This window comes from Theropithecus gelada, chromosome 10 (assembly GCF_003255815.1).
Source record: "Theropithecus gelada isolate Dixy chromosome 10, Tgel_1.0, whole genome shotgun sequence".
NCBI classification, from domain to species: domain Eukaryota; kingdom Metazoa; phylum Chordata; class Mammalia; order Primates; family Cercopithecidae; genus Theropithecus; species Theropithecus gelada.
The window spans coordinates 80720167-80745580 of record NC_037678.1 but is presented as its reverse complement, the minus strand read 5'-3'; the positions used below and the strand labels follow the sequence as shown (position 1 = coordinate 80745580).

The 25414-nt window shown below is 39.9% G+C and overlaps 1 protein-coding gene across 2 annotated transcripts in view; it reads right to left on the bottom strand.

Annotated features, from left to right (window-relative positions):
• The window catches only part of PLCB4 (phospholipase C beta 4), a 415371-nt gene that overhangs the window by 80161 nt on the left and 309796 nt on the right, over positions 1-25414 (bottom strand). For both annotated transcript variants that reach the window (XM_025399657.1, XM_025399656.1), the window contains 7 exons: positions 22051-22261; positions 20513-20606; positions 18080-18159; positions 17422-17506; positions 14329-14419; positions 12386-12481; positions 284-384 (listed from right to left, as the gene is read on the bottom strand). In XM_025399657.1, coding sequence (XP_025255442.1) covers positions 284-384; positions 12386-12481; positions 14329-14419; positions 17422-17506; positions 18080-18159; positions 20513-20606; positions 22051-22261 — 758 coding nt within the window. The remainder of the gene's footprint in view (positions 1-283; positions 385-12385; positions 12482-14328; positions 14420-17421; positions 17507-18079; positions 18160-20512; positions 20607-22050; positions 22262-25414) is intronic.

Genomic DNA, 25414 nt, shown 5'->3' with positions numbered 1-25414 from the left:
TCCCTCCCCAGCTACAATAACACAATAAATTTTAATATTTAGAGGACACTGGCCAAATGGGTAGTGGTTAACACTGACTCTGACTAATGAGTAATTTACATTTCCTTTTAAACTTAATATTGTGTATGTGTCAAGTTCTGGTCACCCAGCACAGACTTCTATCCTAAGCAATTTAAAAGGGGAATTATAGGTTACTTTATTCTCTTGTGGTTCTCACATTGCCAAAATTTCATAAATAACAGCTGCTACCTCTTGAGAGTGATGAAAGAAAGGGAACTCTGACCTTCTTGACACTATTTGCAACAGTTTCCTTGTGACCCAAGTCATCAGCAGAAAGTTCATTTCCAAATTTGAATTCGGGGTGAGCTTCCTCCTCTTGGTCAGCTGTGTGAAAGACAAATGGAAAATCCATGAAGCCAAACCACTGCCAAGTAGTCAGACCTTGTTCACAATCTTGGGTAGAACATAAGCACTTTTAGAGAAAAAGGATGCCAAAAGAAAATGGGGACATTTATATATGCAGTATTTTTTCAAGTAAAACTCTCACTAAACTCTTACCTATTCAAGGTCAAGGAGCACATCTTGTCATGTATTATTTCTCCTGCACCTAAAATGTGGTTTGACATGCTTGATGCTTAATAATTTTTTCTTAACTGGATGGCTACTTCTATCCTAGTACACTAATTCTAAAAATGAAAGCCTCAAACACTGCAGGAATATCTGTGACTCACAAAAGGGTGTTTTGATATTTCATGACATCTACAGAAAATAAGAAGATGGAAGAAAAAAAACACATCAGATAATTCTGAAAGAGACTAAAATGTCCACTTAAATGTTATGGGCATAAAGACTTATAGCCTGGAGTGGTAGAGAAAGGAAAGGCCTCAGAAGGATTGTGCTACTCCTGCAAACTATTTGTCAAATTAGCGTAGGTTTCAAAGGCTCAGGGCTCATTTGTCAGGCTCAAGTAGGAGGAGAAATGGAAGTGGGTGCCAAATAAAGCTGGTGTCCTTGGAGCATGGTCTAGTCTGTGAAAGGAAGCACACACACTGTGTTCATTGGTCCAGGAAAGTGACAAGAATGCCAGAATCCACCCAGGATGTTCGTGGGAAAAAAAAAAAGAACTACCTGCTGGAAAATGTACAACATGCTGAGGTGAGATATGGATTCACACAATTACCATTTGTAGTAATTCCCAGACAAAGAATTTGCCTAAAATCTAGCCAGCATCAGGAGAAACCCATAGACCTCAGGATGAGGACAATACAAATCCACATGGTCACACCACAGGGCATGAGGGAACTTTACTGTAAAAACAAATCAAAAAAACCCACTAAAATAATTTCTGAGAATAAACTCATAAAGGAGATGAGCAGACCCATAAGAATGAGAGAGATTTTTTTAAAAGCATGTTTAAAAGTACAAAGGAGAATGAAAGAACAGGAGTAAATGAAAAATGATTTCACTGATTCTGAGATGTACTTTGTTGTATTTTAATATTTCTGATGTTGTAATATGTTCTTCAACTGATGGTTTTTTCCAGTGAATGGAAACTATTTTTTCTTTCTTAGTCATGATAAAACAGTGATTATCTTTCAACTGGTGGTATCTGGATTCAGAATTTCCTGATAGACTGTTTTATTTTGTGAAGTATCTCTCCAGGCATAGGAAGAGGGTGAGGGAAAGAAACAGCCACCTTCCTCATCTGGAGCTAATAATTCTGATGAAGGGATATTCTAGAGGCAGACAATTAAAAAAACAAAATCCATACAACAACAATAACAAAAATTGGGTCATTGTGAGGCTTAGGCAGGAAGAAAAGGATTTGAGGAACTGGAATACGTCTTAAAAGAATCTAATCTAGCATCTGTCTTTACTTATAAATGAGGAAATAGATGCAGAGATATGATTTTACTTGTCTGAAATCACAGAGCAAGATAATGGATCTACCTGTCTCCTGAATTCTTAGCACAATTCTTCCAGGACTAGGTTTCCATGACCTACAGTCAGTAACCAAGATTTCAAAACTTCTCAGGTCACTATTAAATTTTCATTTCGAGTATGTCTAGTCTAAACTGCCCATACAGAAGTAAATGACTTGAAGGCAAGGGACATGCTCCAAACAAGTGGTAGAGACTCAATAACCACGTTAAAAGAATTGTATGAATACATGATCACTTTCTGAGTGTGCATATATGCACAGACACACCTATAACCACATACAATTTTGATATTCCCCACTACTAGTCTCCTATCCTGGGAGCCATGTGTCCTTCTGAATCTAAATCCAGCCTAATGCCTCCCCTCTTGAACTATGCTTGGTTTCCCCTTGCCTGCTATGCTGATGTATTTAAATTTAAATTAGAGACTCTAGTCACACATACATAGTAGATTCATACAGTGGTACTAAGATAATTACAGCCAACTGGTTGACCAGAACCAAAACCAAGTGTTACTGAGGCAACCTAAGAATCACATACATAACAGGTGTAACAGGAGCCTTGTGCCATTTAGGTGGATGATTCTGTCCTTAGGTACTTTCCTACTGGTATACTAAATCATGTGGTTATTTCTGTTAAAACTTAACCCAAATCTCAAGTATATTTTGGAATAGCATGGGAGTCACTGGAGGCAAATCTTTTTCTGCCTGGAGGAATAATTACCATATGTATGTAGATGGTGGGAAAGCACCTTTAATAATACATGAAGTCATACTGATGCTCATTTTACATGACTGTGTGTGTTTAGGAACCAACACATCTTTGACTTTCATTCGTTCTGTTATTTCTCCTTTCTAAAAAAGTATTTTTGCATATCTATGTTTTTACCATATTCCTGTAAATTGAAAGGGCAGTACTGTAAGGTACAAAAAGTCTTGACCCTGGAATCAGGTAGCTCCGGGATTGAATCTTAGTGCTATCACTTGCCCGCTGTGGGATCATGTGCAAAATATGTTACCTCTCTAAGCTTTAGTCCCCTCATCTGAAAAATTGGTGTAATAATACCCATTTCAGAGGCGGAGCTTGCAGTGAGCTGAGATCGTGCCACTGCACTCCAGCCTGGGCAACAGAGTGAGACTCTGTCTCAAAACAAACACACAAACAAACAAAATAATAGTAATACCCATTTCATCAGGCTGTATACAGATTAGATAAGGCTGTAATGTAAAATGCCTGGTCCACTGTTGGTACAACGATGGTAGTTAATTATTATTAACATTGTTTCCTTGTTAATGTATTCTATTATTTCTACAGTGTGTTTTACTGGATTATTGTATCAGTAATGCCTTACATATTTTAATTACCATCTATGAAATTTAAATTAAAGGAACAGGTTTTACTGAATAGTCATCTTTTTTGCATCTTAGGAGTATTTTCTTGATCGTTTGAAATATATTTCTGTCAATATATTTTTTAAAAATCTTGTTTAGGTATATTATTTGCAAAAAATGTGAAAAATACAGTCGGCATCATGGCTGACTATATTTTCCAAAGACAGCTGCCATAACATCTGCCTTCCTCTGTGCTCTTATGCAACGTGACCTTGTCACTCATTCACCCTCTTGAACTTGGGCTGGCCCTGAGACTGCTTTGATGAATAAAACATAGAGGAAATGATACTGCACCAGTTCCAGGCCTAGCTCTTAAATAATTTAGCAGCTTCTGCTTCCTGCCTCTTGGGACACTGGCTCTTAGATGTTCCATCTGGGGAACTTAGCCATTGTGCTGTGAGAAGCCCAAACCACAGAGAGAGGCCATGGGGGTACTATGGTCAGTAAGGCCTCGCTGAGCTCCCAGCGTTCACCCAGCATCCATCGCCAGCATGTGAGCAAGCCGTCCTGGATAACCCATCCAAGGGAACCAGTCAGCCCCAGATGTCATCTGCCGACAAAAGCATGAGAAACTCAAGGGAGAACCACCAACCTGAGCCCAGATGATCCACAGAATTATGACAGAAAATGATAAGGTATTGTTATAAGCCCCTAAATTTGGGGAAGGTTTATTGCATAGAAACAGACGACCATAATAACAAATATCAACTGAGTTGTATCAGATATCTTTAGCCCCCTAGACCCTCCCTGCCACATAAAACAAATGAAAGTACAGTCATTATGACTTTTCTCTAGGAGTAATGTCAAACCCAAGGACTGGACATGCAACTGAATCACTTATAAAGTCTGTTCCACAGTCAGGAGTCTTTATTAAGGAGTCTTGAATAAGGTTAGTTAATTCTTTCAGCTTTCGGATTTTTAACTCTACATCTAACCTTCCTAAAAGAGAGAGTCCTTTGATGGATCTGGGCAACGTAAACTGAAAAGCTTCTGGTGTTCACCATTCTAGATGCCATTAAGAACACTCACAATTATGGGAAGAGGTAAAAATATCAACGTTCATAGGAGTTTGGGAGACTCCCATGGATGACGTTGAGAGGTTCAAGACTTCAGTGGAGGAAGTCATGGCAAAGGTGGTAGAAAGAGTAAGAGAACTAGAATTTGAAAAGGAGCCTGAACATGGGGCTGAATTGCTGCAATTTCATGATAAAACTTAAACAGATGAGGAGTTGTTTCTTATGAATGAGCAAAGGTGGTTTCTTGAGATGGAATCTACTCCAGGTAAAGATACCATGAGCATCGTTGAAATGACAACAAAGGATGTAAAATATTACATAAACCTAGTTGAGAAGGCATCACAGCAAGGTTTGAGAGGATTGGCTTCAATTTTGAAAGAAGCTCTGCTCTGGGTAAAGTGTCATCAAATGGCAGTGCATGCTACAGAGAAATCTTTTGTGAAAGGAAGGGTCAATTGATGCAGCAAACTTCATTGTTGTCTTATTTTAAAAAATTACCACAGCCACCCCAATCTTTGGCAACTACCTCACTGTTCACTCAAGGCAAGACACTCCACAAAAAGATTTCAATTTGATGCAGGTTTAGATAATAGCATTTTTTAGCAATAGATATTTTTTAATTAAGTTACATTTTTGGACATAATGCTATTATTGAACACTTAATAGCCTATAGTACAGTGTAAATATAATTTCTGTATGCACTGGAAAACAAAAATTCCTGTGAATCACTTTTTTGCAATATTTACTTCATTGTAGGGGTCTAGAACTCAATCTGCAATATTTCTAAGGTATGCCTGTATATAAATCCAAAGCATTGTATAACCAACGCAAGTCCTCGTCATTTTGTTCATCAATTCTCATGATATATAACGAACAAATAATTCTCTAAAATCACCCCGAAACTCTCAAATGACCCATTTACATCTGAACATTATGATTGCTGCTATGCGATCAAAGTAAAAGAGAAGGTAGTAGCACATATTCAAATATTTTAAGCAAGACTGCCTTCCTAAAATTATCTAGCTTCACAGAGATAATTCTGGTGAGCTGGTTATTTGAAGGAATTTGAACTTGAAATTTTAATACCAGCTTTGGATTTCTAGTTCACTTTGTGCAGACAAACCAGTTATTTGCCTGAGGGTCTCTTAAATTACTTGCCTCTCTACTATCATCATTAACAAGACTGAAGTTCATGCTTTTGTCTATAGAAAGGGATTGCAAAATATTCTTTATATTGTTTCCTCTGCCTACTACAGCAAGTGCTCAAGGATTCTCTGGCTATGAATTTCTGCTGAATAGCTGAATGACCAATAGAGGAAGGGAGATGACAAGGCCATTAAAATTTAGTCGTCAGAAAAAATTGGAAGTATTTGGCAAAATACCAAGAACACCAAAATATTACTATTAAGAATTAAAACAGCATTATTATATAAAAGGGTCTTCTGAAAGAAATTCCTGGTTTTCTTACTCATGTATTTTTGAAACAGGGCCTCAGTCTGTTGCCCAGGCTAGAGTGCAGTGGTGCAATTACAGCTCACTGCAGCCTTGAACTTCTGGGCTCAAAGGATCCTAATGCCTCAGCCTCTCCAGTAGCTGGGACTACAGACACAGGCCACCACGCTTGGCTAATTTTTTATTTTTTGTAGAGATGGGGTCTCATCTCTATGAAAATGTTGCCCAGGCTGGTCTTGAACTCCTGGGCTCAAGCAATCCTCCCACCTCGGCCTCCCCAAGTGCTGGGATTATGGGCTTGAACCACTGTGTCCAGCCTGGTTTTCTTATTTAAAAAGTATTTTGGGGGGGGCGGAGCAAGATGGCCGAATAGGAGCAGCTCCAGTCTTCAACTCCCAGCGCCAGCGACACAGAAGACCGGTGATTTCGGCATTTTCAACTGAGGTACTGGGTTCATCTCACTGGGGAGTGCCGGACGATCGGTACTGGTCAGCTGCTGCAGCCCGACCAGCGAGAGCTGAAGCAGGGCGAGGCATCGCCTCACCTGAGAAGCGCAAGGGGGAAGGGAATCCCTTTTCCTAGCCAGGGGAACTGAGACACACAACACCTGGAGAATCGGGTAACTCCCACCCCAATACTGCGCTTTGAGCAAACAGGCACACCAGGAGATCATATCCCACACCTGGCCGGGAGGGTCCCACACCCACGGAGCCTCCCTCATTGCTATTACAGCAGTCTGTGATCTACCGGCAAGGCAGCAGCGAGGCTGGGGGAGGGGCGCCCGCCATTGCTGAGGCTTAAGTAGGTAAACAAAGCTGCTGGGAAGATCGAACTGGGTGGAGCTCACAGCAGCTCAAGGAAACCTGCCTGTCTCTGTAAACTCCACCTCTGGGGGCAGGGCACAGAAAACAATAACAAAGCAGCAGACACCTCTGCAGACGCAAACGACTCTGTCTGACAGCTTTGAAGAGAGCAGTGGATCTCCCAACACGGAGGTTGAGATCTGAGAAGGGACAGACTCCCTGCTCAAGCGGGTCCCTGACCCCTGAGTAGCCTAACTGGGAGACATCCCCCACTAGGGGCAGTCTGACACCCCACACCTCACAGGGTGGAGTACACCCCTGAGAGGAAGCTTCCAAAGCAAGAATCAGACAGGTACACTTGCTGTTCAGAAATATTCTATCTTCTGCAGCCTCTGCTGCTGTTACCCAGGCAAACAGGGTCTGGAGTGGACCTCAAGCAATCTCCAACAGACCTACAGCTGAGGGTCCTGACTGTTAGAAGGAAAACTATCAAACAGGAAGGACACCTACACCAAAACCCCATCAGTACATCACCATCATCAAAGACCAGAGGCAGATAAAACCACAAAGATGGGGAAAAAGCAGGGCAGAAAAGCTGGAAATTCAAAAAACAAGAGCGCATCTCCCCCGGCAAAGGAGCGCAGCTCATCGCCAGCAACGGATCAAAGCTGGATGGAGAATGACTTTGACGAGATGAGAGAAGAAGGCTTCAGTCCATCAAATTTCTCAGAGCTAAAGGAGGAATTACGTACCCAGCGCAAAGAAACTAAAAATCTTGAAAAAAAAGTGGAAGAATTGACGGCTAGACTAATTAATGCAGAGAAGGTCATAAACGAAATGAAAGAGATGAAAACCATGACACGAGAAATACGTGACAAATGCACAAGCTTCAGTAACCGACTCGATCAACTGGAAGAAAGAGTATCAGCAATTGAGGATCAAATGAATGAAATGAAGCGAGAAGAGAAACCAAAAGAAAAAAGAAGAAAAAGAAATGAACAAAGCCTGCAAGAAGTATGGGATTATGTAAAAAGACCAAATCTCCGTCTGATTGGGGTGCCTGAAAGTGAGGGGGAAAATGGAACCAAGTTGGAAAACACTCTTCAGGATATCATCCAGGAGAACTTCCCCAACCTAGTAGGGCAGGCCAACATTCAAATCCAGGAAATACAGAGAACGCCACAAAGATACTCCTCGAGAAGAGCAACTCCAAGACACATAATTGCCAGATTCACCAAAGTTGAAATGAAGGAAAAAATCTTAAGGGCAGCCAGAGAGAAAGGTCGGGTTACCCACAAAGGGAAGCCCATCAGACTCACAGCAGATCTCTCGGCAGAAACTCTACAAGCCAGAAGAGAGTGGGGGCCAATATTCAACATTCTTAAAGAAAAGAATTTTAAACCCAGAATTTCATATCCAGCCAAACTAAGTTTCATAAGTGAAGGAGAAATAAAATCCTTTACAGATAAGCAAATGCTTAGAGATTTTGTCACCACTAGGCCTGCCTTACAAGAGACCCTGAAGGAAGCACTCAACATGGAAAGGAACAACCGGTACCAGCCATCTCAAAAACATGCCAAAATGTAAAGACCATCGAGGCTAGGAAGAAACTGCATCAACTAATGAGCAAAATAACCAGTTAATATCATAATGGCAGGATCAAGTTCACACATAACAATCTTAACCTTAAATGTAAATGGACTAAATGCTCCAATTAAGAGACACAGACTGGCAAACTGGATAAAGAGTCAAGACCCATCAGTCTGCTGTATTCAGGAGACCCATCTCACACGCAGAGACATACATAGGCTCAAAATAAAGGGATGGAGGAAGATTTACCAAGCAAATGGAGAACAAAAAAAAGCGGGGGTTGCAATACTAGTCTCTGATAAAACAGACTTTAAACCATCAAAGATCAAAAGAGACAAAGAAGGCCATTACATAATGGTAAAGGGATCAATTCAACAGGAAGAGCTAACTATCCTAAATATATATGCACCCAATACAGGAGCACCCAGATTCATAAAGCAAGTCCTTAGAGACTTACAAAGAGACTTAGACTCCCATACAATAATAATGGGAGACTTCAACACTCCATTGTCAACATTAGACAGATCAACGAGACAGAAAGTTAACAAGGATATCCAGGAATTGAACTCATCTCTGCAGCAAGCAGACCTAATAGACATCTATAGAACTCTCCACCCCAAATCAACAGAATATACATTCTTCTCAGCACCACATCGTACTTATTCCAAAATTGACCACGTAATTGGAAGTAAAGCACTCCTCAGCAAATGTACAAGAACAGAAATTATAACAAACTGTCTCTCAGACCACAGTGCAATCAAACTAGAACTCAGGACTAAGAAACTCAATCAAAACCGCTCAACTACATGGAAACTGAACAACCTGCTCCTGAATGACTACTGGGTACATAACGAAATGAAGGCAGAAATAAAGATGTTCTTTGAAACCAATGAGAACAAAGATACAACATACCAGAATCTCTGGGACACATTTAAAGCAGTGTGTAGAGGGAAATTTATAGCACTAAATGCCCACAAGAGAAAGCAGGAAAGATCTAAAATTGACACTCTAACATCGCAATTAAAAGAACTAGAGAAGCAAGAGCAAACACATTCGAAAGCTAGCAGAAGGCTAGAAATAACTAAGATCAGAGCAGAACTGAAGGAGATAGAGACACAAAAAACCCTCCAAAAAATCAATGAATCCAGGAGTTGGTTTTTTGAAAAGATCAACAAAATTGACAGACCACTAGCAAGACTAATAAAGAAGAAAAGAGAGAAGAATCAAATCGACGCAATTAAAAATGAAAAAGGGGATATCACCACCGACCCCACAGAAATACAAACTACCATCAGAGAATACTATAAACACCTCTACGCAAATAAACTGGAAAATCTAGAAGAAATGGATAATTTCCTGGACACTTACACTCTTCCAAGACTAAACCAGGAAGAAGTTGAATCCCTGAATAGACCAATAGCAGGCTCTGAAATTGAGGCAACAATTAATAGCCTACCAACCAAAAAAAGTCCAGGACCAGATGGATTCACAGCTGAATTCTACCAGAGGTACAAGGAGGAGTTGGTACCATTCCTTCTGAAACTATTCCAATCAATAGAAAAAGAGGGAATCCTCCCTAACTCATTTTATGAGGCCAACATCATCCTGATACCAAAGCCTGGCAGAGATACAACAAAAAAAGAGAATTTTAGACCAATATCCCTGATGAACATCGATGCAAAAATCCTCAATAAAATACTGGCAAACCGGATTCAGCAACACATCAAAAAGCTTATCCACCATGATCAAGTGGGCTTCATCCCTGGGATGCAAGGCTGGTTCAACATTCGCAAATCAATAAACATAATCCAGCATATAAACAGAACCAAAGACAAGAACCACATGATTATTTCAATAGATGCAGAAAAGGCTTTTGACAAAATTCAACAGCCCTTCATGCTAAAAACGCTCAATAAATTCGGTATTGATGGAACGTACCTCAAAATAATAAGAGCTATTTATGACAAACCCACAGCCAATATCATACTGAATGGGCAAAAACTGGAAAAATTCCCTTTGAAAACTGGCACAAGACAGGGATGCCCTCTCTCACCACTCCTATTCAACATAGTGTTGGAAGTTCTGGCTAGGGCAATTAGGCAAGAGAAAGAAATCAGGGGTATTCAGTTAGGAAAAGAAGAAGTCAAATTGTCCCTGTTTGCAGATGACATGATTGTATATTTAGAAAACCCCATTGTCTCAGCCCAAAATCTCCTTAAGCTGATAAGCAACTTCAGCAAAGTCTCAGGATACAAAATTAATGTGCAAAAATCACAAGCATTCTTATACACCAATAACAGACAAACACAGAGCCAAATCATGAATGAACTTCCATTCACAATTGCTTCAAAGAGAATCAAATACCTAGGAATCCAACTTACAAGGGATGTAAAGGACCTCTTCAAGGAGAACTACAAACCACTGCTCAGTGAAATAAAAGAGGACACAAACAAATGGAAGAACATACCATGCTCATGGATAGGAAGAATCAATATCGTGAAAATGGCCATACTGCCCAAGGTAATTTATAGATTCAATGCCATCCCCATCAAGCTACCAATGAGTTTCTTCACAGAATTGGAAAAAACTGCTTTAAAGTTCATATGGAACCAAAAAAGAGCCCGCATCTCCAAGACAATCCTAAGTCAAAAGAACAAAGCTGGAGGCATCACGCTACCTGACTTCAAACTATACTACAAGGCTACAGTAACCAAAACAGCATGGTACTGGTACCAAAACAGAGATATAGACCAATGGAACAGAACAGAGTCCTCAGAAATAATACCACACATCTACAGCCATCTGATCTTTGACAAACCTGAGAGAAACAAGAAATGGGGAAAGGATTCCCTATTTAATAAATGGTGCTGGGAAAATTGGCTAGCCATAAGTAGAAAGCTGAAACTGGATCCTTTCCTTACTCCTTATACGAAAATTAATTCAAGATGGATTAGAGACTTAAATGTTAGACCTAATACCATAAAAATCCTAGAGGAAAATCTAGGTAGTACCATTCAGGACATAGGCATGGGCAAAGACTTCATGTCTAAAACACCAAAAGCAACGGCAGCAAAAGCCAAAATTGACAAATGGGATCTCATTAAACTAAAGAGCTTCTGCACAGCAAAAGAAACTACCATCAGAGTGAACAGGCAACCTACAGAATGGGAGAAAATTTTTGCAATCTACTCATCTGACAAAGGGCTAATATCCAGAACCTACAAAGAACTCAAACAAATTTACAAGAAAAAAACAAACAACCCCATCAAAAAGTGGGCAAAGGATATGAATAGACATTTCTCAAAAGAAGACATTCATACAGCCAACAAACACATGAAAAAATGCTCATCATCACTGGCCATCAGAGAAATGCAAATCAAAACCACAATGAGATACCATCTCACACCAGTTAGAATGGCGATCATTAAAAAGTCAGGAAACAACAGGTGCTGGAGAGGATGTGGAGAAATAGGAACACTTTTACACTGTTGGTGGGATTGTAAACTAGTTCAACCATTATGGAAAACAGTATGGCGATTCCTCAAGGATCTAGAACTAGATGTACCATATGACCCAGCCATCCCATTACTGGGGATATACCCAAAGGATTATAAATTATGCTGCTATAAAGACACATGCACACGTATGTTTATTGCAGCACTATTCACAATAGCAAAGACTTGGAATCAACCCAAATGTCCATCAGTGACAGATTGGATTAAGAAAATGTGGCACATATACACCATGGAATACTATGCAGCCATAAAAAAGGATGAGTTTGTGTCCTTTGTAGGGACATGGATGCAGCTGGAATCCATCATTCTTAGCAAACTATCACAAGAACAGAAAACCAAACACCGCATGTTCTCACTCATAGGTGGGAACTGAACAATGAGATCACTTGGACTCGGGAAGGGGAACATCACACACCGGGGCCTATCATGGGGAGGGGGGCGGGGGGAGGGATTGCATTGGGAGTTATACCTGATGTAAATGACGAGTTGATGGGTGCAGCACACCAACAAGGCACAAGTATACATATGTAACAAACCTGCACGTTATGCACATGTACCCTACAACTTACAGTATAATAATAATAAATAAATTAAAAAATAATAATAATAAAAAAAATAAAAATAAAAATAAAAAGTATTTTTGAAGCATGTAACTTAAAATAAAAGCAAACAGCTCACCACTTTCGATCTCCTCTTCATTATCATCCTCTAAGATGTTTGCTGGGGAGGCAGATTCTCCAGCTTCCATCATGCTTCTCAAAGCTTCCAGCTGTTCTGTTAGCAAAAACATGCATAGAGATGGTGACAGATGCTAGGTGACATACAAACCCTAAGCCTTCAGATCGACACTGAGAAGGAGGACATGAAAAGGCAGAGGAAACAGAATGTTCAGGCACCAAGGGCGCCATGTTCCTAAGGTTCAGCAGTGATCTCTCTCTCGCCCATTCCTGGTGGTCTTGACCTTGTAAGAAACCTTAACAACCACCTTATACACACATGATGAAGAATTGCGGGGTCATGGGTGAAATGACCAAAATTCTGGTCACCAAGTTTGAGAGGAGGTTCAGTCCTTGCAAAGAATTTAAGGCTAAATAACAAAAGCCTGTAATTTGGAGAATCTGGCACAGACCAAGGTTTATGAACAGTCATGGGGAATTGACAGAAAATAGGCAGGTTGGCAACAAAACCTCAGGAAAAAAATATTTGCAACGGATTTAACTGGGATTATATCGTACTATGCAAAATAAGACTAATATTTTTCTATAAGTCAGAAAGATAAAGGTAAATGAAATAATAAAAATGGGAAAACATGTAGGGACAAACCACAAATCATAATATGCAAAAAACTAGTTATTAAAGACACACAAATAACAAAACCCCTAAGGTACCACTTTTTTTCTATGAGTTGGACACACATTTAAAAATGGCCAACAGCCAGCATTAAGGATATGGGTGGGAAACAGGCACTCTCATATATGACTGGTGAAGAGTCTAAGTTGGTAGAACTTTCCTAAAAGAAAGCATAACAAACTATATCACAATATAAAATATGTATATGCTTTGGGTGAATAACTCTAATTGCACCAATTGATTTCAAGGAGAGGGTTGCACAAACATACAAAATAACATTCAAGCATGTTTATAGTAGTGAAAATCCATCAACTTGGGACTGGTTACATCATGCTATAATAAATGCATACAATTCTATGTAATAGATATTAGATTCTATATAGTGTTTCATACATTAGGATTAAAGTTAGTATGTAGATTTATATCCTGCTGATGTAAGTATACTTACCTGGTTAAATTTTAAAAATTAAAAATCAGTACCATTAATAGGATCTCAATTATGTTAAAAATGTAGGTATATACCTAGACATGTACATTATGTACATGTGTCTATAGTATATGAATATGTGTATAATACATGTTAGTGCTGTTACTTTCTTATACTTTTCATTGTCTTGATTTTTCTATGGCAGTATTGCTTTTGTAATAAAATAAACTGCCATTAACATAATTTAAAATTTTTCATTTAGAATACTTGGGGGGAAAATGCAGTGTAACCATGCCAATATTTGATACCATTAATTCACTGAACTAAGATATACTCTGGAAGAAAATATTTTCAAGGAAATCATCCTGGGAGAATAAAAGGAAACATGACTATATAAAATCATTTGTCTCTAGATCTCTCTATTCACATATACATAGTCACATACTCTTATGTACCTAGTATCCCTAGATATGTTTGGAGCACAGGGGCAAACTGAAAAGGGAAACTTATGAGGACTTTAGAGTGTGTAATATTATAAAATGCTGGTTCCTTGTATCTTGAGAAATTCTAAAATGCTTCTACTTTCCTCTCATTTTTCCTTGGGCCCCCTCCAAATTCTGACATATGAATATATAAATATGCTTTTCCTACTGCATGAATTAATTGATGTGGAAATTAAACTTAAATGGAAATGTGGCAATCTTGCTCTGAAAAGTACCTGTAACATCACCCCTACATCCTTCCCCCCAAAATTAGTGGTTTTAAAATAAATTGAATTCTAAACAGCTGAAATGTCCATACGTGTTATACTTGCTTCCATTATATATGTGTGTATTTCACTTACTTTTTTCAACTTCAGGTTTCAGCCGCTTGTTTTTTATGAGTATTTTTCTTTTGAGGTCATTGGGGGATGGCAAAGGTCTGCCTGGTTCAAGCTAGAGAGAAACAGAAAGAGCTGAATTAAGGAAGGCCTGTGCTTCTCCATTCTCCTTCCCAGCCCAGGAGGAGCCTGGGAGGCCTGGGAGTGATGCAACCCAACACCCACTAGATGGCAGGCGGCACAGCCTTCCGTTTTCACTCCCCAACCCAAGTTAGCACACTCATTCAGCTTTCCCTTAGACCAGTGCTGCAAACTTGAAATCCACATAGTTTCCAGAGGTGTGCAGAGCTGCTCCAACCTCCCCAGTGGAGCAGGGGTCTGGCCCAGGATGTGCGGGGGAGGGGTTCCTGCTCCCCTGAGGGCCTTGCACCTTTTAAGTATCTGGTAAAGTGCAAGGGATGATTGACGGCTGGGGTCAGAATTGGCTTTCCCAAGTTAGAGGCCCCCCAAATCCTCCCAAGGGTCAGGCTGTATAGTAAACCTGTCTGCTCAGTAGGCTGACCCAACCCTCAACACTTGAGATTGTGGTTTAGTGGGTTTGATAAGGGAATCAAGAACAGAGTTGTTCCAATTCCTGGAATCTGAACTTGACTACAGCATCATTTGCTTAGATTCATATATGCAAAGGAGATGTCCCTGCATGCTGTCACCTCTGATCTACAGAACCGTCCTGTATCTAGTCATCCATTTCCCATTCCTCCACCCATCTCTCTATATGCCCACCCACCCACCCTTCCACCCATCCATTCATTTTTAAAACTTGCTTTTATACTACTTATTATATGTAAGGCACTGTGCACTCATATGTCTGTCTTGCCTCCAATAAAACCCTTTGTTGAAATGCTGTTTCCTTCCAGCAGCCTGGTATAAGGAAGATCACTGGCCCATTCCCCAGTGACCTCTCTTGTACCAGGACACCTCCAACAAATAAAGCATCATAGGCCACCTTCTTTTCTAGTTATGTGTTCACGTTTGTGTCCTCCTCCCACTCCCAAGGTTGAAAGCTCTTTAGCTCCAGGAGCAGGTCTTATTCCCATTTATATTACCTATGCTTCCCAAAACACCTGTCCTGTATTCAAAGGAGAACAGGGTCTAGAGGCAGGGAACATAAGGCCTATTCACGCTGACTTCCTAGAACTAAATCAAATGGAAACACTTCAGCTACGATGGGAAATATCCTCTCCATTTACATGGGATGTACACTGAGTAAATGACTTTATAACTTTACTTCATCCTATTCACTTACATAGGGCAGACACCAAGTAACCAATGGAAACTTCTAGAGGGTATTTAAACCCCAGAAAATTCTGTAACGGGGCTCTTGAGCCCCTCTGCTCAGGCCCCTCCCACCCTGTGGAGTGTACTTTCATTTTCAATAAATCTCTGCTTTTGTTGCTTCATTCTTTCCTTGCTTTGTTTGTGCATTTTGCCCAATTCTTTGTTCAAGATGCCAAGAACCTGGACACCCTTCAGCGGGAAAGAATATGTGCACATCACTTCACTAAGAATACAGTGATCTTTCCACAAAAGCAATCACCTTAACCCAATCAGGAAAATAAACAGAGGGCCTAGGTAAAAATAAATAAATAAAATAAATCAGAGCTGTTTCTTGTTTGGGTTCCCTTAGAAACAGCCTCAGAGAAAAGTATTATTGCACCAGGTCATCTACTTGGAAGGAAACTCCAACAGAGGTGTGGGGAAATGAGAAAAAGAAGACAGGCGGCCCATCAAGGGTGTGTTACCAAGCAAGTTATCACTGCAGCCACCTGGAGCACGATTCTGCTGGGAAACCCTGGGAGGCAGAGAAGAGCAGGTGCTCAGGGTTATCCCACCTCAGGAAGGATGAAGCATGGGAGAGGGATAATTCCCTGGCACTGCTGGTCTATCTTTCATGTGTGGCAGAGCAGGCTCCAGTGACCAGAGCTCACTCTCAGGCAAGAAGCTGTGGATGTTGGCAGTGGAAAGTCAGGCCAGTGTTCAGGGAAACAGGAGGCACTGTAAGGATATGGGCAGGTCACCTGCAGCGACTGCTTCTGCAAGTTCAAGAGAAGAAGGAAGGGGGGCAGAGGATACAGATATCCTTGTCTCTCACATTTTTTTTCAGTTCCCATAGACACACTTCTGAAAAGAACCTCATTGTTAAACCACCTAAAGTGTTTACATGCAGTACATAGCACCTTCCTGCTGTCACTTGCTGTGATGTTCTTATGCCACTACCTCAAGCTACCAGGTTTGGGCCCATCAGGTGCTGCTTGTCAATAGCAGTTCTTTCTACTTTGATTTCATTAGCTGCCTTGGAGCTCATAACATCTTGTGACTGTGGATCTTAATCTCTTGGAGGTCATGGATCCTTATAAAAATGTGATTAACTCTCTAGAATGAGTATATACAAAAAAATTGCAGGCAATTAGAACGAATTCATAGATCTCATAAAGCCTGTCTATGGAGCACAGGTTAATGTTCTTCGCTTTATGAAGAAATTAGCAGGTGTAAAATGAAGTTCAAAAATGCATGTGTAACATTGCCCAATGATTTATTTTGGAGTTAGGAATGTGAACTTCAGGATGCCATGACATCAATTCAGGGCACTTTCCACAGCATCAGGCTCCCATGGGTTCTGAATCCTGGGTTCATAGACAGTTCACCTGGAGGGCTTTTAAAACACCATGCTCAGGCCTGACCCTGCATCAATTCAACCAGTCTCCGAGTGGGGCCCTGGCACAGGTGTTTTTAACAGTTTTGCAGGTGATTCCAACATGTAACTGAAGTTGAGAATGACTGACCTGAATCTGGACTCTTGGCCTGGGTGCTTTATGAAATTTTAAGATTGAGATCTGAAAAACCATAAGACCCAAAGATCCTCCAAATTAAATTGAACCAGATGTTTATTTTGTGTCTCTTTACATCCCTCTGAAGCATGATGTAAGCTTTCTGTACCAAAGAATTTAAATAAATATGAAGATCTTTAGCATTAGTCCTCCAGTACTACTTGACCCCTCAGAAATTTTCAAAACAAATCCATTCATGCTAGAAATACGGTTTGCTAAAAATACATACTGGATGTGATTCAAGCGCTTGTTTCAACAGGAGATCCCCAAATAGATCTTCGCAATATTTGGACATCTTGTACTGTTGATATTTGCTGGAGAGAAAAAAAAGTGGCATTTGTAAATTCAAACACCCATTAACCGTCCAAGAATAAAAAGCACCCATTCCTAGGCAATTAAGATTCTCACTTGGCAAAATGCACGATTGTCCTCTTAATGCTAATGTGAGATGTACCAAAAACTTTAACTGGTATAATTTTAAAAGACAGAGAAGGAGGTTCTGTTCCAAAACTAAGAGCTGGAAAGAAGAATAAAAAATGTCTTTCAAGTTAATCAAATCTGATTTCAAATATACTGCCACATCTTCCAACTCAATGGAACTTTAAGTAAGGTGTCCCAGTCTCTGAACTTTTGTTTGGAACAAGTATTTCTGAAACACATTAAAATGATTTGGTTTGGTGGGGGCAAGACTGGTTTTTTTATGTTTTTTTTTTTTTTAATGTTTTTTGCTTTGTGTAAGAGTAGGTGTCCTTGCTGGAGGATTATTTGAACTTGGTACTTCAGAAAACAAACTACTCAGCTATTTAAAAAGATGTAGAGCAGGAGTGGGCATTAGGGGTTAGGAAACAATACCACACAGAGACTTGAGGCAGAATGGATCATTATACCTGCAGTGATTTTCAAAGGAGAGAATTACAGGATATTCTGATGTGACAAATGCAGTTTCCTTGATGGCTTGAATTACATCCTTTAAAGACCAAAAAAAAAAAAAAAATGTTAATGAGAGAAAACAGCAAAAAAATTAAGGCACCTAACACTATTCAGAGACTATTAATTGAGTCTTTCAGGAAGTCAGTTCCAGCAATTCAGACCTGGAGCCCCCATCTATCTCAATACCTCTACAGGTTGAGTTCCCTGTGGTTACAGCCACGGTGCAGTTAATGGTTAATGACAATTTTTAAGCTATCTTTTACTTCTCCAGAATTATGGTGCTATTAACTTACAAGAGATTTCACCTAAGTGGCATGCCAGTTTCCGGCTTGTTAATCTGCCAAGCCAGGAGTTCAGAGTCCACCTTTCTTCTTGAGGAGCAGGTGATCTCTGGCACAGAGGCTCTCACTCCAGACCACTGTATGATTCCTCCCCATCTCGTGCAGAAAACTGTGGGCAGTAACCTAAGGACTGTTGGAGGCTTTTACTGACTTTCCTCTGTGTTTGGAAATCAGTCTTGGGCTATACTTCATTAACTTGATGTAGACCTGTGTGTATTCATGTGACATTTACAGTATCCCTTGTTTCCTATTAGCCTGGTTACAAGGTCAGGGGAAGGGGTTCTAGTTGGTCAGACAACATGTAAGTGAATCAGTGAAGTGTTCTGGACCCCCCATCTGTAACGCAGAGCTTAATTACAGAAAACAACATTTGAAGGAGCTAAACATAATCTTCCCTTTTCACTATTCTCCATGAAATAGGAGAGGCTTTAAGAGACGGTTGGCCCTGCCTCTGCTTAGCTTGAGAAAGGAAGGCTTCAAATCAGCACTTCTACAACCAGAGCATTGTATTTGGTAAAAATCCCCAAATTCTTAGTGGTTTGTAGCTAATCACAGGGCAAATCTCGTCATTCAGTTAATCAGAAAAATATTTCACAATAGTTATCTAGGCAAATCCATTTGACATGATAAAGCCCGAGGTTAGATAATCTTGAAATATTTTATTGAGGCATTCCTTATGGTAGTCATTTAGTTATTCTTCCTGGCTGTGCAAATTCATGGCTTCCCACTTGAATATACTCTTGGTACATATCAGGAAATATTATCTTGAATTCATTGCTGGTCAAAACTCTCCAACATCTTGGCTAAGAGAAATACTATGCATAGCATCTAGACATCTCTCTGTGTGTGTGTGTGTGTGTGTGCGCGCGCGTGTGTGTGTGTGTGTTTTGAGATAGAGTCTCTCTCTGTTGCTGAGGCTGGAGAGCAATGGCATGATCTGGGCTCACTGCAACCTCCGCCTCCTGGGTTCAAGCAATTCTCCTGCCTCCGCCTCAGCTGGGATTACAGGTGCTCGCCACCACACCAGCTAATTTTTGTATTTTTAGTAGAGACTGGGTTTTACCATGTTGGCCAGGCTGATTTCAAACTCCTGATGTCAAGTGATCCACCTGCCTCCACCACCCAAAGTGGTGGGATTACAGGCGTGAGCCACCATGCCCAGTGGCACCTGTGTTGTTGAAAATACCCATGGTGCTGTTTCACATGTAGGTGGAGTTGAGAACTGCTGCTCCTGGTGTTGTAATATCTATCCTGAGTTACACCAAACTGACAGACAGCTGTAGCTGACATTCGCCAACTACAGAATTTCATTCTTTTGATTTGTCTAACCTCATTATCTTATTCTCTTATTATTTTATTTATTTATTGAGATGGAGTTTCGCTCTTGTTGCCCAGGCTAGAATGCAACGGTGCAATCTTGGCTCACTGCAACCTCCACCTCTCAGGTTCAAGCGATTCTCTTGCCTCAGCCTCCCGAGTAGCTGGGATTACAGACATGCATCACCATGACTGGCTAACTTTGCATTTTTGTTAGAGACAGGGTTTCTCCATGTTGGTCAGGCTGGTCTCCAACTCCCGACCTCAGGTGATCTGCCCACCTCAGCTTCCCAAAGTGCTGGGATTACAGGCGTGAGCCACCACACCCAGGCTGTCCTATTTGTATAGGCCCTATTTACCGTCTATTTTATTCCTGTATTCTATTTATTTTTTTCTGCCACCTTGAAGTCCTTTAGGAATAATGCAAAGTAAATAAGCAAATAAGTACATAACAAAAGGAGACACTGTTTTTAAGGTAAGTAAAACTAGGTAAACTCTGCCAGAGAAACCTTGTTACATAACACAGTCACCATTTGAAAGCAGGAAAAGTATCATGAAGGGGACATTCAGTGGAAAAGATCTTTGTCTTGACTTTTTCCTCAAGACTGAAAGAAGACAATATGAAGGTACAATGCTTGAGAAAATGAATCATTTGTTTTCTCTTCTCCATCTCCCTATTTCCTGCATTTTTACAGAGTTTGGAAAAGTCTGTGTAATTATTTTAAAAGTTACCTTAAAAAGGATATCTGTACACATTGCTTTTCCATGAGTTATTATTGGTTCTTGGTCTTCACCTTTTCCATCCCAGCAGTCAAGTTCAACACATCTAGGGACATAGTGAAGTTACAATATTGAAACTTTACAATAAAATAGTGTGTATACAAATTAAAAGAAAGACATAAAAATAAGTTGTTTTCTTACAGAACAGAAAATTGAATAAGTAACCTGATTATTTCATGGCATATACAGGTAAAAACTACATTATACTCCTCATCTGGTTGGTATTATCAAAAAGGGATTGTCTGAGTGAGATTAAGAGACTTAAGAAATATAACAAGCATCATGGTTCTGGATGAAATCCTACTTGTGACAAAGCTGCAATAAGGGACAATTTGGGGGTCAGGCGTGGTGAGGCCGAGGCGGGCGGATCACTTGAGGTCAGGAGTTGGAGACCAGCCTGGCCAACACGGCAAAACCCTATCTCTACTAAAAATACAAAAATTAGCCAGGTGTGATGGCTACTTGGGAGGCTATAATCCCAGCTACCTGGGAGGCTGAGGCATGAGAATTTCTTGAACCCAGGAGGGGAGGTTCCAGTGAGCTGACATCACGCCACTGCACTCCAGCCTGGGCAACAAAGTAAGACTCTGTCTCAATTAAAAAAAAAAAAAAAAAGACAATTTGGTTGGGGACAACTGGGGAAATATGAATGTGGGCTGGATTTTTGATAACATCAAAATTACTTTTAATTTTGATAGGCTGGATGATGTTACTTTGGCCATTCCAGAAAATGTTTAGTGATTCATACTCAAGTATTCAGAGGAAGTATGCAAATGGAAGTAGTAACACAGTTAATTTCTTTCAACGTATTTCCATATCCAAAAAAATAGTCAGTTAAAAGAAAGTATTATTTAATTGATAACCAAGAAAAAAAATCATAATGTAACTACATTTCTTATGTTTCACTTTCATTATTTTTGCCATATTTTAAACCTGAAATATTTGTCAGTTTCTATAAAACAAAAACTATTTTCAATAATTTCTATTCTCAGAAAATTAAATTTTTAAATTTTACATCAAATAAAGCTAATTTACAAATGCCTATAATCAATGGCCAGTTAGCTCAATTGGTTAGAGCATGGCGCTAATAACAAATACCTATAATCAACAGAAAACTCAACATGACTTCTTACAATATGCATGTTTTCTTTTTTGTGGTTTTGGGGGCATATTTTAAATTTACAGTAAAGAAAAGTCTTTTTACAGTAAAGTCTTTTGGATGACTGTAGATCTTTTGAGGCTGGATCTTACAGGTTTTGCAAATGAACCAGACATGATGTGAAAGAATAAAACAAGTTGAACATGAGCCCAGTGGTTTTTCTGGAAGAGATATTGCCCTTTTCTCAAGGTTAAATGACCATGATAATCCATTAAAGGGAATAAACAAATGTCCTTTTCATCCTGATTACTATTTCCTACTTTTCAGAGAAAAGTAAATTAAACTAAAGGGCATCACACACAAAAAACAAATTGCCATCTTAGTTCCTCACCTGCAACCAGCCAGGAGAACCTGTCTGTACATTTCTACCGAAGACTTCCCGCCGAACTGTCTGCCAGTCAGATAAGTGTTATGGGAAGAACTGATGAAGTAGTGAGCCAGAGGATGGTCCATTTCTTGGTAAAGTTCTAAACGATCTAGGAAGACTGGGGCGTTTTCATCTGACATCAGATATCTGCAAAACCCATCACTTGATATAAGGCCTAGGGGAAAAAGAACATCTTAGTAGCACTTGTAGCTCTGAAGATGCACATCTCATGTTTTATTCGTGGAAGTTGAGGCAGCTTAAATTATAAGGGTAAAAACTTCTTCATAGTCTCTTTCCCAAGAACCTTCATCTGTCAGAACTTGAATGAAATAAGAGAGTTGCACATTATAAGTAACATAATGAATTCCACACACAGGTGGCATTTTGCTTTTACATCCATGATGGCAGAGGTACATGGTCCCCCAAGTTCAGAAACACAACACTGGGGAGGTATGGTGACCAGGGGTCCACGGGACCTGTATCAAGTTCTGCTCTTGCTACTCACTCCTTTGGCTCCTGGGTGTCAGCTCCTTCTTTTGTCAATTGGGGAAAAAGACTGGCCCTATCTGACTTCCAAGATCATCATAATGGGAAATAAGGGGAATAGATATGAGAGGTGCTCTTTAAAAATGGAAAATGTATTAATTATAAGACATTATTGTTCTCACTGAATTGGAAAAGGGATTTTTCTTGGAGATGATGGCGCTTCTGAATTTAAATAATTCAGTTTTCAATTTTATCTAAAAGTCAGGTTATGGGACTGGTGAGAAGAGTATACAGTGGTCATTGAAACGTGGCCCCAAAAGGCACCCTTCATTTCAATCACACCTTTCTGACATGGGGTAGAGCCCATGTGGTAACTACAGGAGCCACAATCAGTATTTACGCAACTTATAAATGGTTGATGCATCGACAGCTTCAACTTTTTGTTTTATTTAAGAACTTGCAAGTTATGAACTGATTTCAAGCTTACAGAAGTGTTCAGATGATAGCATAATGAATAGCCATGGACCTACACTGGTGTGGTCAGATCTCAACATTTTGCCTTATTTGATTTACATTTTTGATTATTTGATTTACATTTAAAATAATACATAATTCTTGATGCCACTGAAGCATCCTGTATACCCCACCTCAATTCCATTCCATACCAGATAGATAACTACTACCCTAGTTTTGGTGTTTACCCCAAAAATGGTTTTGCAATCTTACTACATATGCATTTATCCAAACAACAGGTAGTTTGGGCTGTTCTCAATTTTACATAAAAGCTATCCCACTGTGTGCATTTGCAACTTGCTATTTTTATCTTTATATACCAGTTATACAAGTAGATCTTGTTCATTCATTTTTCACTGAAGGCACAGAAGTCCATATATGAATATATTATAATTTATTATCCATTATTTTGTTGATGGATAGTTAGGTCATTTCTAATTATACATGAAAGTAGAAATTTGTATACCTTTCTCCTTGGGTACCTTCATTCATTCTAAAGAGCAAGTACTTTTAGAGGCACCAGGATAGATGCAGTGATAGAAGAAACAGGTAAGCCCTGCCTTCATGAAACTCTCATATTATGAGTGACAGAAACAAATAAGTAAACAAATAACTATAATGTCAAAGAAGTACTAGAAGGACAGAAAAAGCAGGAAGGAAGGTGATAAAGCATGACAGTATGCCGTGTTAAATATGGGCCAGTGAAAGCACTTCTGAGGTCACGTACATGTGTGAGGAGCAAGTCACACGCACACCCAGGAAACACCAGTCCAGGGAGAAGGATCAGCAAGTGCAAAGACCTTGATGCAGGTGTGTGCATGCCAACATCATTCAATGACAGCAAGACAGAGCAAGTGACCAAGGAAAAATGTAGCCTGAAATGAGGTTGGAGATGGAGCCAAAGGCTATGTTAGTTGGACTTTGGCCCTCACTAAGTGCTTTAGATTTTATTCTAAATGTGTTGGGAAGCCTTTGAGGGTTTCGAAGGGTGGAATAACATGATTAGATTTGGTTTTAAAAGATTTACTCTGGCTGCTGTGTGGAGCATAAATTGTAGGACACTGAGTAGGAAGGAGAAGGCGTTGCTTGGAGAGGGATGATGAAGGCTTGGATAGTCGGTAGTGCTGGAGATGGTGAGAAGTGATTTATTTAGGATTTCTTTTGAGGCTGGATCTTACAGGTTTTGCAAATGAACCAGACATGATGTGAAAGAATGAAACAAGTTCAACATGAGCCCAGTGGTTTTGACTGGGTAAATAATGGTACTATTTTATAGGCTTCGAAAGGAACAGATCTAGGGGTAGGAAGGATCAAAATATGTTGTATATATACATTGGAAATGCCCATTCAGCATCCAAATGGAGAGTTCTACTACAGGTCTGTAGTGTAAGCTGGAGGTTAGGACTGGAGAGTTTAATAGAAGAAATGTAAAGCCATTGGCTTGGATGAGCTCAGGTACACAGTGAGTATAGATGGAGCAGAGATCTGAGAACTGTGCCGCTCTGGCATCCAGAGTTTGGGAAATGTATGACAGATTCTCTAGGGTACATACCTAGCAGTGAAAATGCTGGGCTGTATAAGAGGCATATTTTTCACTTTATAAACTATTGCCAAAATATTCCCCAAGATGGTTGTACCAATGTAGGGTCTTGCCAGAAGTTTGTAAGAATGGCTTTGTACTGCATTCTCACCCACACTTGAAAATGACAGATATTAAAATTTCCATCACTTGTGAAATGGTCAAGCTACCCTTTTTGATGTGTCAATGGTCACTTCACAGACCTTTAAAACTTAGAAGGAATTTGGAAATAAACAAGGACACACCTCAATCATGACATTTATCACACTGCCACGGAATTGTTGAATCACTTGTCTTTCTCCTTGAACAGATGGCAACTGCCTTCAAGGCTGGGGACATTTCTTATTGTTTTGAATTCCTAGCATCTGGCACAGTGCTTGGCACCCAGTCAGCCCTCTACGAACTTCAAAGAATGAAGGTAGGGAAGGGAAACACTAGCCAAATTACTGCATGATGCCCACCACCTTACAAGAAGGGAAAATGAGGCCCCAGGAGGCTAGTTCCTAGCTCAAGGTCACAGGGAAGTGACAAGAATCATATCACCTCCTGCCACTATAAAGTGTTAGATTTTCTACCAAGTTGTACCACCCTTTGCTGTAATCATAAGCAACGTGAAATAAATTACGGTATTCAGAATATTGACAGAGAGGGAAGGAATGAAGCGTTCTTGCAAAACAGGTATCTTCAGCCATAGCAGAAAGTGTAAATGCACAACTACAACCAAACAGAAAACTACTGGGCTTAGAAAAA